At 43.0% G+C, this 14,266-nt stretch overlaps 1 protein-coding gene across 1 annotated transcript in view; it reads left to right on the plus strand.

Moving 5' to 3' along the window:
• LOC139233868 (zinc finger protein 652-like) overlaps positions 1–14,266 on the plus strand; it is a 91,296-nt gene that overhangs the window by 35,376 nt on the left and 41,654 nt on the right. The window contains 2 exon segments of the mRNA XM_070864483.1: positions 10,432–10,514; positions 10,517–11,661. Coding sequence (XP_070720584.1) covers positions 10,432–10,514; positions 10,517–11,661 — 1,228 coding nt within the window.

The raw sequence follows: 14,266 nt of genomic DNA on the forward strand, positions 1-14,266 counted from the left end.
CCTTTTGAATGACAAAAGGCATGTAACCTATGAAGTCCGTCTTCCTGCAGATTATGTACAATCTTGACTTTTTTTTTTCTATCAAACTTTCACCTTGCACCCAAATATATACATGCAAAATTATACTATATTTAAAATTACATGATATATGTCTAACCATGCAAGTACATTCTTTCCATGGCCCTAACAGCTCAGATAATGTGTGTGAATACAGGGTACTTGAATAGTTTAATCTGCAATTACCATTTATAAGCTTTAATCCTGTTCCTACCAAATATTTATCCAACCTTTCTTTAAAAGAGAGCCCATCATATTATGGACTGTTTTGTATTGTTGGTCTGTGCCCACTCTAATCTGGGTTTAGACTTCCGATTTATTTCACATAGGACACATGATAGCATACTACTCAAATCTGCAGCCTCTTGAGTGATTTCTGCATAAACTCACCTGGGACAGATTTACTTCTGGATCCCTATGACAGCACAACTTCAATGGGTGGAACTTCTGCTTACCCCAGGCAAGTGCCTCTATCCTGATTAATTGCCTCAGTCAAGATCATTATCGTAAGTTTGGTGGTCTCTGTGCCATTTTCACCACTGCTAGTGGACAAGGAAATGGCTGTGGTTCCAGTTGTAGTGTTGCATAGGCAGTGGCCTCGGCAGCAGACTGAATTTCTTTTTAAAGAATGTAATCTTCTGCCTTGCCTAGTGCTGTTGAGCACTGTGCAACTCACCAAGGCAGTACTTTAAAGTTTAAATTCCATCTTCGATCATTTTAGTAATCCTGACACCAGGAACTTATATTCCTAAAAGGAAGAAAGAACTTACAATTACACAGTGCCTTTCATGCTCTCCTGACATTCCAACGAGCTTTACAGCCATTAAAGTATAATCTTTTGATGTGTAATCATTGTTGTAATGTGGGAAACGCGACAGCCAAATTGCGCATAGCAAGCTCCCACAAACAGCAATGTGATAATTACCATATAATCTGTTTTAGTGCTGTTGGTTGAGGGATAAATATTGGCCGGGACACCATGGAGAATGCCACTGCTCTTCTTTGAAATAGTGGCATGGAATTTTGTATGCCCACTTGAGGGCAGACATGGTCTTGGTTTAACACTCATCCAAAAGACGGCACCTCCGACAGTACTGCAATGGAGTGCCAGCCTAGATTGTATGTCAGATCTCTAGAATGGGACTTGAATTTGACTTTGTGCCTCAGAAGTAAGAGTGCTACCAACTGAGCCCACAGCTGACACCAGTGCAAATGACTGGAAATACATTCTCAGAAGACTGCAGTTAGCCCATGACTAAACTAGTCACAACCAACCATCACTTTACTCCTTATAACTGGATATGTCCTTTTTAGTTAAACTTGTCAAGTTTCTTTCTAAAGAACTGCAGTGACTCCATACACGCCATTAGTAATAATGTAAATTGACACTTCAGGTCCTATCTTGTTGCATTTACCACCAAGTAGTGTACTTTTATGGAAAAAAAACTTAACAGCTTGTATGTATATAGTGCTTCTATGTACAGTACAAGAGATCCCAAGGAATTTTATAAAGAAATAATAAAAGGAGCAGATGCTGAGCCATGGGTGTAAGGTTGAGAGAGGGGATTGGAAGCCAGATTGAAAAGATGGATTTTAAGGTTTTTAGGGCAGAGCAGATTTTAATTGATTTTTTTTTTAATAACATACTTGGGATGCGGGCATCGTTGGCAAGGCTGCAATGTATTACGCATTCTTAGTTGCTCTGTAAAGAGGGTGATGGGCTGCCACCTTGAATCGCTGCAGTCTTTGTAGCAGTTTGATACAGTTGGACCTCTCTGGTCCGGCACCCTTGGGACCTGACCAGTGCCGGGCCAGAGAATTTTCCGAACCACGGGTAGTCAACTGGTGATGCCGTTGCTGACAACGACCCGGACGCGTATGCGCAGAAGCCTATTGCGCAACATTTAGTCGCCCAGAATCACTCCGTTTTTTTAAAATCCTCAGGCTCAGCTTCAGCGCCTCAGTCAGCCGCCTGCCCTTCCCTTTCTTTGCCCGGCCCGTTTACCTCAGTCAACACTAACACCTCAAAAAACCACATACATATACACAAAAGCAACTAGGGATAAGAGATACAGTGGAGGATAAAGTCACGGAGAGAAGCTGACCCTTACCCACGATCCTACTCTCGGCGCCAGTCCGTGTGTAAGCTGCGAGCAGAGCCTGACTGATGGAAGCAGCAGCCTTCTCGCACCGAGACACACACGCAACAACCCCCCTGGAGAGGGGAAAATGTTGGCTCAGCCCGGCGCTGCAGCTGCAACCTTCAGAGCATGCGCGCCCACCGCCCATCAGGCAAGGAGAGGCGGCTTTGGCAGCGAGGAACGCGTGTCAAACCACAGCACCAGCCAGTGTGTAAAACCTCCAGTTGGCCAGAGCAAGGTTGTCCAGATTTGTTATCCAAAATGCATTGCAAGTACGTTTAACACGTGTAGCCACAATTTTTTTTCAATGGACACCACCCACACCGAGACTGATGCCGGATCAGGGATGTTTCCGGATTAAGTCCTGGACTGGAGAGGTACAACCTGTACAACTGAGTAGCGTGCTAGGCCATTTCAAGAGGGCAGATAAAAGTCAAAGTTGCTTTAGGACTGAATTCACACAGGCCAGACTGAGTAAGAATAGCAGGTAAAGAACATTCGTGACCCAGTTGGCTTTTTACAACAATTGAATAGCTGTGTTTGTTTCAAAAATGAATTCAAATCTCAAACTGCCATGGTGGGATTTGAACTCTAGCCTCAAGTCCAGTAACATAACCACTACAGTACCAAATTATGTATGCTGTAAAAGACTAGTACAGCATATTGTAGCTTTGAGAAGTGCCAAGGCGAGTGAAGTGTGGGTTATTTTTGTGTCTGTGTGTCTGCATCAGTGTGTCTCATTCTGCTGAGTTGCTGGTCTCAATCATGCTGTTGTGTGGAGTGATGTGAAGGTTAGGTGTTTCTACATGGTAGGAGTTAAAAACATTGGTGAGTTACCACTGGGCCAGTCGTGTTCCTCCAGATAGCTTGCTATCATCAACTGCCACTCTATCATGTATTTTAATGAGGCGGCAGAGTGACTTGGATAGGTTAGGTGAGTGGGCAAATGCATGGCAGATGAAGTATAATGTGGATAAATGTGAGGTTATCCACTTTGGTGGTAAAAACAGAGAGACAGACTATTATCTGAAAGGTGACAGATTAGGAAAAGGGGAGGTGCAACGAGACCTGGGTGTCATGGTACATCAGTCATTGAAGGTTGGCATGCAGGTACAGCAGGCGGTTAAGAAAGCAAATGGCATGTTGGCCTTCATAGCGAGGGGATTTGAGTACAGGGGCAGCGAGGTGTTGCTACAGTTGTACAGGGCCTTGATGAGGCCACACCTGGAATATTGTGTACAGTTTTGGTCTCCTAACTTGAGGAAGGACATTCTTGCTATTGAGGGAGTGCAGCGAAGGTTCACCAGACTGATCCCGGGATGGCAGGACTGACCTATCAAGAAAGACTGGATCAACTGGGCTTGTATTCACTGGAGTTCAGAAGAATGAGAGGGGACCTCATAGAAATGTTTAAAATTCTGATGGGTTCAGACAGGTTAGATGCAGGAAGAATGTTCCCAATGTTGGGGAAGTCCAGAACCAGGGGTCACAGTCTAAGGATAAGGGGTAAGCCATTTAGGACCGGTTTGAGGAGAAACCTCTTCACCCAGAGAGTGGTGAACCTGTGGAATTCTCTACCACAGAAAGTTGTTGAGGCCAATTCACTAAATATATTCAAAAAGAAGTTAGATGAAGTCCTTACTACTAGGGGGATCAAGGGGTATGGCGAGAAAGCAGGAATGGGATACTGAAGTTGCATGTTCAGCCATGAACTCATTGAATGGTGGTGCAGGTTAGAAGGGCCGAATGGCCTACTCCTGCACCTATTTTCTATGTTTCTATATTTTATTGGCACTTTGAAATGCTGTGCCAGCTGTGTTCGGTGAACATAATTTTGTATTCTTTGTAAAGTATTTGTTACTTATTTAAAGTAATGAAATTAAAACTTTGACCAAGCTCTCTCATTCAGTGGAGCATATTATTTTTATGTCAGCCTAGATTCATTGAATTATAATGGCCCGGATGGCTCTCAGCAGCAAAGGAATGGTGGCTCGCCGTTCACCTTGCTAACATCTGCCCTCAGACATTTCTCGGGTTTATCAGCGAAGCTTTCCTTTAATCTTGTGTCTTTTCCAACTATATAGGGGATCTGTGAACCTGGCAAGAAACAGCATGGCTCTTCTACCAATCAGATTGAAGAATCCTCACTGAGACACAGTGTCCAAACCAGGAAATATAAATGATGTGCAGAAAACAAAATATAGATTAGGAAATACACATGGGATTAAGAGAGAGAGATAAAAGAGACACAGAATTTAAAAAAAAATCCCCAACACTAATTTTCCTCTGAGGGAATGAGCCTTCACACTTAAAAAAAATTAATTTTTCAGGGCCAGCGAGGTTGTTCAGTAATTATCACTATCACACTGCTTAGAAACTCACTCACTCCTGAATGCACCAGCCCTAACATTTTTAGTACAGAACTAATGGGCAAGTGCAGCAAGCTCATGCCGTTGTAGTCATTTCATTTCAATGCCAAGTCTATCGGTGAGCGCTACAACAGCGCATCCTGTAGAGGAGCAGGGTATCTCTGATAGCAACTTCTGGATTTCCGCATTTAATTGCGCATGTGCGTACTGCAGAAGTTGCTGTCAGATTTCCTCCTTTTATAAAGTTGAGCACTGAGCCTCATCGTTATTCTCATCGCACATTCCAGGCCATTGAGAGATTTTCAAGATGGTTTTCCACTCTGGTTAAGTGGCAACTGACCTGGCAGATTGCATATTATAGCATCCTTTTGTAATAGTCCTATAAGAAAAAGTGTATATTTATTTGCTAATTTAAGCAAAATTGGCTAATTTAAGCAAAGATGTTTTTTTGCTGGACTTTTATGTGAACTACTTGTGAAGATAGTCTTGCCTCTGTCAGTAACACGTTATCAAGTTGCCTTGACCTCTTCATTTATAAAATAAATCCTGTTTTCCATTTTATGTTCTCTATTCCACAACTGATTCATTTTATGTACAAGTAACTTACTCGAGAGAATTTGTATCTCTTGCAGGAAATTATTCTACAATTTTTTTTAAAGAAGAAAGTAAGCCTATGTTTGTGCAGGGTTGCAGTGGGGGGTTGTTATCCGGCCTTTTGCTTGGACCTCACTTGGAGGAGAGGAAATTGGAGGGCAATTCTTTGGGCGAGTTGACTTGCCAACACTTGTTTGAGGGATTTCACAACTGCAAAGAAATATTTTACAATTCAATGCATTTTTCTACTTGCAACAAAACTCCCAGTTTCAAAGGCATTAGAAATGTATTTTTGGAAAATTGAAAAATATATTCCAAACTCTACTCCTTACTTCTACATTAGGATTTTGAACTGTGGTTAAATTGCCAAGTTTTATTTTGTGCAGGAGTAAGCCATTCAGCCCCTCGATCCTTTTTCCCCAGTCAATTAGATCTTGGCTGATCTGTATCTGTACTATGTGGGAACTCGGGGATGCTTCCGGTGTCCCCGACGACTACGTGTGCGGGAAGTGCATCCGCCTGCAGATCCTGACGGACCGCATTGCAGCACTGGAGCTGCGGGTGGATTCACTCTGGAGCATGCACGATGCTGAGAATGACGTGAGTAGCACGTTTAGCGAGTTGGTCTCACCGCAGGTAAACGGTACACAGCCAGATAGTAAATGGGTGACCAACAGGAAGAGCAGTGCAAGGAAAGTAGTGTAAGGGTTCCCTGTGGTCATCCCCCTGCAAAACAGATACACCGCTTTGGGTACTGTTGAGGGGGATGACTCTTCAGGGGAAGACAGCAGCGGCCAAGTTCATGGCACCGTGGATGACTCTGCTGCACAGGAGGGCAGGAAAAAGAGTGGGAGAGCGATAGTGATGGATTCAATTGTAAGGGGAATAGATAGGCATTTCTGCGGTCGCAACCGAGACTCCAGGATGGTATGTTGCCTCCCTGGTGCAAGGGTCAGGGATGTCTCGGAGCGGGTGCAGGACATTCTGAAAGTGAACAGCCAGTTGTCGTGGTGCATATAGGTACCAACGATATAGGTAAAAAAATGGGATGAGGTTCTACGAGAAGAATTTAGGGAGCTTGCAGCCAAATTAAAAAGTAGGACCTCAAAAGTAGTAATCTCAGGATTGCTACCAGTGCCACATGCTAGTCAGAGTAGGAATCGCAGGGTAGCTCAGATGAATGCGTGGCTTGAGGAGTGGTGCAGAAGGGGGGGATTCAAATTCCTCTGGGGTAGGTGAGACCAGTACAAACCGGACGGTCTGCACCTGGACAGGACCGGAACCAATGTCCTAGGGGGAGTATTTGCTAGTGCTGTTGGGGAGGAGTTAAACTAATATGGCTGGGGAATGGGAACCTATGCAGGGAAGCAGAGGGAAATAAAAGGGAGACAGAGGCAAAAGATAGAAAGGAGAGTAGTAAAAGTGGAGGGCAGAGAAACCCAAGGCAAAAAATAAAAAGGGCCACATTACAGCAAAATTCTAAAGGGGCAAAGTGTGTGAAAAAGACAAGCCTGAAGGCTCTGTGCCTCAATGCGAGGAGTATTCAGAATAAGGTGGATGAATTAACTGCACAGATAGCAGTTAATGGATATGATGTAATTGGCATCACAGAGACATGGCTCCAGGATGACCAAGGCTGGGAACTCAACATCCAGGGGTATTCAACATTTAGGAAGGATAGCCAGTAAAGAAAAGGAGGCGGGGTGACGTTAGTGGTTAAAGAGGAAATTAATGCAATAGTAAGGAAGGACATTGGCTTTGATGATGTGGAATCGGTATGGGTGGAGCTACGGAATACCAAAGGGCAGAAAACGCTAGTGGAAATTGTGTACAGACCACCAAACAGTAGTAGTGAGGTTGGGGACAGCATCAAACAAGAAATAAGGGATGTGTGCAATAAAGGTACAGCAGTTATCATGGGAGACTTTAATTTACATATAGATTGGGCTAACTAAACTGGTAGCAATGCGGTGGAGGAGGATTTCCTGGAGTGTCTTCGGGATGGTTTTCTTGACCAATATGTCGAGGAACCAACTAGAGAGCTGGCCATCCTAGACTGGGTGATGTGTAATGAGAAGGGACTAATTAGCAATCTTGTTGTGCGAGGCCCCTTGGGGAAGAGTGACCATAATATGGTAGAATTCTTTATTAAGATGGAGAGTGACACAGTTAATTCAGAAACTAGGGTCCTGAACTTAAGGAAAGCTAACTTCGACAGCATGAGACATGAATTGGCTAGAATAGACTGGCAAATGATACTTAAAGGGTTGACGGTGGATAGGCAATGGCAAACATTTATAGATCACATGAATGAACTTCCAACAATTGTACATCCCTGTCTGGAGTAAAAATAAAACAGGGAAGGTGGTTCAACCGTGGCTAACAAGGGAAATTAAGGATAGTGTTAAATCCAAAGAAAGGCATATAAATTGGCCAGAAAAAGCAGTAAACCCGAGGACTGGGAGTAATTTAGAATTCAACAGAGGAGGACAAAGGGTTTGATTAGGAGGGGGAAAATAGAGTACAAGAGGAAGCTTGCCGGGAACATAAAAACTGACTGCAAAAGCTTCAATAGATATGCGAAGAAAAAAAGATTAGTGAAGACAAACGTGGGTCCCTTGCAGTCGGACTCAGGTGAAATTATAATGGGGAACAAAGAAATAGAAGACCAATTGAACACATACTTTGGTTCTGTCTTCATGAAGGAAGACACAAATAACCTTCCGAATGTACTAGGGGACCGAGGGTCTAGAGAGAAAGAGGAACTGAAGGATATCCATATTAGATGGGAAATTGTGTTCGGGAAATTGATGGGATTGAACGCTGATAAATCCCCGGGGCCTGATTGTCTGCATCCCAGAGTATTTAAGGAAGTGGCCCTAGAAATAGTGGATGCATTGGTGATCATTTTCCAACACTCTATCAACTCGGGATCAGTTCCTATGGACTGGAGGGTAGCTAATGTAACACCAATTTTTTAAAAAGGAGGGAGAGAGAAAACGGGTAATTATAGACTGGTTAGCGTGCCATCAGTAGTGGGGAAAATGTTGGAATCAATTATTAAGAATGAAATAGCAGCGCATTTGGAAAGCAGTGACAGGATCGGTCCAAGTCAGCATGGATTTATGAAGGGGAAATCATGTTTGACAAATCTTCTGGAATTTTTTGCGGATGTAACTAGTAGAGTGGACAAGGGAGAACTAGTGGATGTGGTATATTTGGACTTTCAAAAGGCCTTGGACAAGGTCCCACATAAGAGATTGGTGTGCAAAATCAAAGCACATTGTATTGGGGGTAATGTACTGGCATGGATAGAGAATTGGTTGGCAGACAGGAAGCAGAGAGTCGGGATGAGCGGGTCCTTTTCGGAATGGGAGGCAATGACTAGTGGAGTGCCGCAGGGCTCAGTGCTGGGACTCCAGCTCTTTACAATATACATTAATGATTTGGATGAAGGAATTGAATGTAATATCTCCAAGCTTGCAGATGACACTAAACTGGGTGGCGGTGTGAGCTGTGAGGAAGATGCTAAGAGGCTGCAGGGTTATTTGGACAGGTTAGGTGAGTGGGCAAATGCATGGCAGATGCAGTATAATGTGGATAAATGTAAGGTTATCCACTTTGGAGGCAATAACACGAAGGCAGAATATTATCTGAATGGCGGCAGATTAGGAAAAGGGGAGGTGCAACGAGACCTGGGTGTCATGGTTCATCAGTCATTGAAAGTTGACATGCAGGTACAGCAGGTGGTGAAGAAGGCAAATGGTATGTTGGCCTTCATAGCTAGGGGATTTGAGTATAGGAGCAGGGAGGTCTTACTGCAATTGGCCTCACCTGGAATATTGTGTTCAGTTTTGGTCTCCTAATCTGAGGAAGGACGTTCTTGCTATTGAGGGAGTGCAGCAAAGGTTCATCAGACTGATTCCAGGGATGGCTGGACTGATGTATGAGGAGAGACTGGATCAACTGGGCCTTTATACACTGGAGTTTAGAAGGATGAGAGGTGATCTCATAGAAACGTATAAGATTCTGACGGGACGGGACAGGTTAGATGCGGGAAGAATGTTCCCGAAGTTGGGGAAGTCCAGAACCAGGGATAAGGGATACGCCATTTAGGAGTGAGATGAGGAGAAACTTCTTCACTCAGAGTTGTTAACCTGTGGAATTCCCTGCCGCAGAGTTGTTGATGCCAGTTCATTGGATATATTCAAGAGAGAGTTAGATATGGCCCTTACGGCTAAAGGGATCGAGGGATATGGAGTGAAAGTAGGAAAGGGGTACTGAGGAGAATCATCAGCCATGATCTTATTGAATGGTGGTGCAGGCTCAAAGGGCCGAATGGCCTACTCCTGCACCTATTTTCTATGTTTTTATGTTTAACGCCATCTACCTGCCTTGGTCCCGTAGCCTTTAATACCCTAACAAAGATTCTCCTTATTTTGTATAAAGTGTGTGTGTATATAATATATATATCAGAAGTTTAACTTTTGTGACTATTTAATCTTCATATGGGTATGTTTTTGTTTGGTTACTAATGTAAATGGAAAAAGACGGTGCTTGAATAAGTTTACCCCCACATTTGTATACTTGGCGCCAAGTTCTTTGTTCTCACAAAACATACCTGATAATTCTTGCAACTTTTGATGAAATGGATTCAGAGTTAATGATCTGTTGAATACTAGAGGACATTTATGTGCACATACAGTCAACCAGCCACACAGTCAAGAGCTGACTTGTCAATATATGAGACCCATGAGCTTAATTGTAGTTATTGGGATCTCGACTCCAGGTATTAGTGGTGCAAGATAAACATGCTTATTCTTTAACATTCTTAAGAATTGTTCATATATTTTCAATTCATCCGAGCAATTTCTATGAACTTGATTTATTACTGTGGTGGATTAATTGTTAACTTAATCATTGTGTTAAATTGGAAAACTTTAATAGAATGACTATGGAATTGTGCCCATTGATCTGTAGATGTATCTTGTTTGAAATTATTCTAAATAAATTAATAAAAATGAATTACAGAAAAAGTTTCGTAATTCTGTTCATGGAAACAAACTTAAGATTCTTGGGAGGTATATATGGGTCTCTAATGTGATGGGGCTATACATGTTTAAAGAGGCATGCTGTACCTTCAATTATTTTTCACTTGCATACCGTACTATATGTTGCTTTTATACTCTTCACCAGTTATTGTCAAACTTTCAAATGTACCAAGTTTACTGAGTTTCAGGTAATAAGATCTTTGTTTCTTCTTCTTACAGTGAACGATTGATTTCCATCTACCCTTTGGTTGAGTACCTTCTACAGGAGAATGTCTGTTTCCATTGTACATGTTTGATGAACAAACAGAGCAGCGCATGTTTGAGCCTCACCTCTGTGATGACAACATTGTTGTGATAAGATGGAAGCAGTCGCTTGTTGCTAACAAAATAGTGCTGACTGCTTTCAGCTGGTTTTTTCTATTACTCTTCACACAGACCAAGTGGTTGCAGCAATTTGAACTCATTACCAAGATCCTAACATCACAAAGTTTCAATCAGATTCTATGCTTTATTTATAGATCTAGACTAAATGTGATTGCATGTGATGTACAGGAGGTGATAAATATAGTCACGGTCTTTCAGATGAGTCATATTGCCCACTCTTGCAAGAATCTGATTGACAGCTGTGCTTCGCATGTTTCTGGGATGGCCCAGGAGGGAAAGCAGTGCTCTCAAATCTCGCCTCCATTTTATTGTAATGCTGACAAAGAACTTGATTTATCCACCAAGATTTACCCAAGAGAAGGGAATAAACCCTATTTGGTGAAAGTAGAGGATACCATGGCAAAACGATACCTGAAAGCAAGAGACCAAACATATTATGAAGACAGTAAGCAAGTTGAAGATGTTCATGGAATGGAAGGAGATGCAGAGGATTCTGATGATTCAGATGACCAACGATCCTATAACCGGGAACAAATTATAGTTGAGGTGAACCTTAATAACCAGACTTTACATGTTTCAAAAGGGACAGAAGGTGTGTCTTCACAGTCTGAGAAAACTGCCATGGTTGACTCCAGTGAAGGGGAAAATGAAGAAGGGGATGATGAGGAGGAGGAGGAGGATGATAACATTGACACTGAAGATGATGGACAAGAAGATGAAGAAATAGAAGACGACATCAAATATAGAAAACCCAAGGGAACAACCAGAATGGTAAAAGCAGAAGCAACTCCTTCAAGGGAAAGCACAAAAATTGATCTGCCTGAACAGAGAAAGAGAAAAAGTAAAAACTCTAAATCTCCAACCCGGAAAGGAAAGCAAATTGAAGAAAAGCAGAATCTCACCTGTGAGAAATGTCCCAGAGTCTTCAACAATCGCTGGTATCTTGAAAAACATATGAATGTCACTCACAGTCGAATGCAGATCTGTGATAAATGTGGGAAAAAATTTGTGCTGGAAAGTGAACTTGTCCTTCATCAACAAACTGAGTGTGAAAAGAATATTCAGGTAGGCTACAGCTTTTTGTTGTACTTAATAATTGGTAAAGTATATTTTGCGTTTTCTAAGTTAATCATAAAATAGATCTTCAGGCAGAATTTGGAAATAAAAGACAATTTCTTTCAGAGTCTGCTTTCCTCCGAAGAAGTGTGCTCACCTTTTTGTCATTTCAAGCTTGCAGGTTTTTCCCTGGGCTGCGTAAGCAGCCTGCTCCCAGGTTATCTGTGTGGTGTTAGTTGATTACTGAGGTGTGCAAAACATGCAGCAGTGGTGTAATGGCCAGTTAATTTCTCTCTTTCCCCTCTGCCATATGCAAGTGGGATGATCCCCAGCTGCCACCAACCAGTTTGTCACATAACTGAGATGAGTGGAGATCTCAGTGGACTGGAGGCATTATTCCTCTGTTACATTGTGATTCAGTGGATTCAGCATGCAATGCTTCCTGATGGAAGGGATCTCAAAAGCCATCGCAGTCATCCTGCAGCATAAAATTCTTTTATATATGTTTAAAAAGATTATTTTGTGTTTTTATATTAATTCGAGTGAATGTTCTACTCTTAATTTCTAACATTCTAAAAAGGAAAGTGAGGGTGGCAGGAGAGAAACACGATGCATATGTTAACTTAACATTTAAATGTCTCAAAGCCCTTTGTATGCATTGGATATCTGGATTTTTACCGCAAGTTGTAAACATGTTTATTTTCTGAATAAAATCATTTTAAGTTTAGTTTCTGTACAATGGTCCTTATTTTTTTTAATTACTGAATATACAACTTTTCAAGTTAAGCTTTGATGCCCATCAAAGTTGTAAAATCAGTTAATTGCTTTTTGATCCTTTCTCATTTTATTTAGCTTGCTTGGTAACTAATGGGGAATCTAATTTTGAGGAAAAGTAGTAAATGCAGATTTTTTTTAAAGCACGGTTAAAAGTATAGAACTGAATCCATTTTTACAAGAAACGATTAACAATGTTGGGGGAACCGAATACACAGAGCAGCTTCATTATTTACATTTATGTAATAATCCTGCCTACTGCTTGATCTTTATACAATATAATTGTGATATTTTGATTTTCAACAGTTTAAAACAAAATAACTTTTAGTTGGCAAATTTTTTAAAAAGCCTATATTTTACTGATTGTTTTGGTATTGAGTAAAGTAAACTGTCTTACCCTTAGAATTAAGCCTGGATCACCATTGTGCAAAATAACCATTCCCCTCCAGGCTAGTTTGAGGACACAACAATTTGCTTGCTATTTGTCTTTTCAAAAGATCAGCAGATTGGCATATTGATAATGTTTATGGTGATTTATTCAGGCTGTGTTCCGTATACTCATACCTGAACTATAATACATTCACCAATTATCATTAAATAATGTATTGCTGAGTAAAATGCAATGATGGGTCTTTGCAGTTGCCTTCAGCATTCCTGGGATAAGTAGGGGAAAAATTAGCTAGGTTTTTAAAAAATGTTCTTGATCATTCTCCAATGATCCTCCTTGTTCGGATGGAGGGGGTAAACTTTTGGTAAGAGAATTGTTCTATAAAAACTGCCTACTCTTATGGAAAAGTGAGACAATGGGCCCAAGTTTCCACACGCGCCTAGAACGGCGCAGTCCCGACCCGGACGCCCGTTTTTCGCGTCACAAAGTGTGCCTAAAAAAATCCTCCGTATTCTCTACCTCCCTGCAGGTCCTCTTGCCTTCGGCGCAGCGCAGCACGAGCTGTGGGGGGGGGCGGAGCCAGGTCCCTGCGCTGAAAACAGTGCCGGGACCTCTGCACATGCGCGCTACAGTGGGCACGCAAGTGCAGTAGCTCCAGGCGCCCGTAACTGTGTGGGAGGGGCCTGAAGCACGCAGCCCCTAGCCCTGGCTGAATGGCCTCACTGGGGCTGCGTGAATAAGGCTCCTCCCACAGCCAGCTCCTGCTTCCCCCCCCCCCCCCCCCCCCCCGACCAGACCTGACACCCGCTACTCCCCCGCCCGGACTGGACCCGACCCTAATCCCGCTCCCGACCCGACTCCCGCTCGCCTCCGGATCCGACCCGATTCCCACTTCCCCCACCCTCCCCCTCCCCGGACCCGACCCGACCCGACTCCCGCCCCCCGACCTGACCCGATTTCTTCCCCCCCCCCCCCCCCAACTGGACCCGACCCTACTCCCCCCCCGCCCCCAGACTGGATCTGACCTGACCTCCCCCTCCCTCCCTCTCTCTCTTCTCCCCCCCCCCCTCCCTTCCTCGCTCTCCCTCCCCCCCTCCCTCCCTCGCTCTCCCTCCCCCCGACCCGAACCGAACCTCCCCGACCCGACCCAACTACCTGTAAATCTGATGCTGGGGACGGGCCCTGCCCGAAGTCTCGGGCCGGCTCGTTTAGCCTTTGGTCCCGAAAGGCCTGCCTGAAGCACTTTCACACAGGTAGGAAGATGGTTTATTTAATCTTTTCTTTGCTTATAAATGTTTATTCAGGTTGGATTCATTTGTATAATATTTGTATAAGTATAAATAAGGATTTATTATAGAATTTAATGACTTCCCTTCCCCCCCCACCTCGTTCTGGACGCCTAATTTGTAACCTGCGCCTGATTTTTTAATGTGTAGAACAGGTTTTTTCAGT

This window comes from Pristiophorus japonicus, chromosome 21, assembly GCF_044704955.1.
Source record: "Pristiophorus japonicus isolate sPriJap1 chromosome 21, sPriJap1.hap1, whole genome shotgun sequence".
NCBI lineage: Eukaryota > Metazoa > Chordata > Chondrichthyes > Pristiophoridae > Pristiophorus > Pristiophorus japonicus.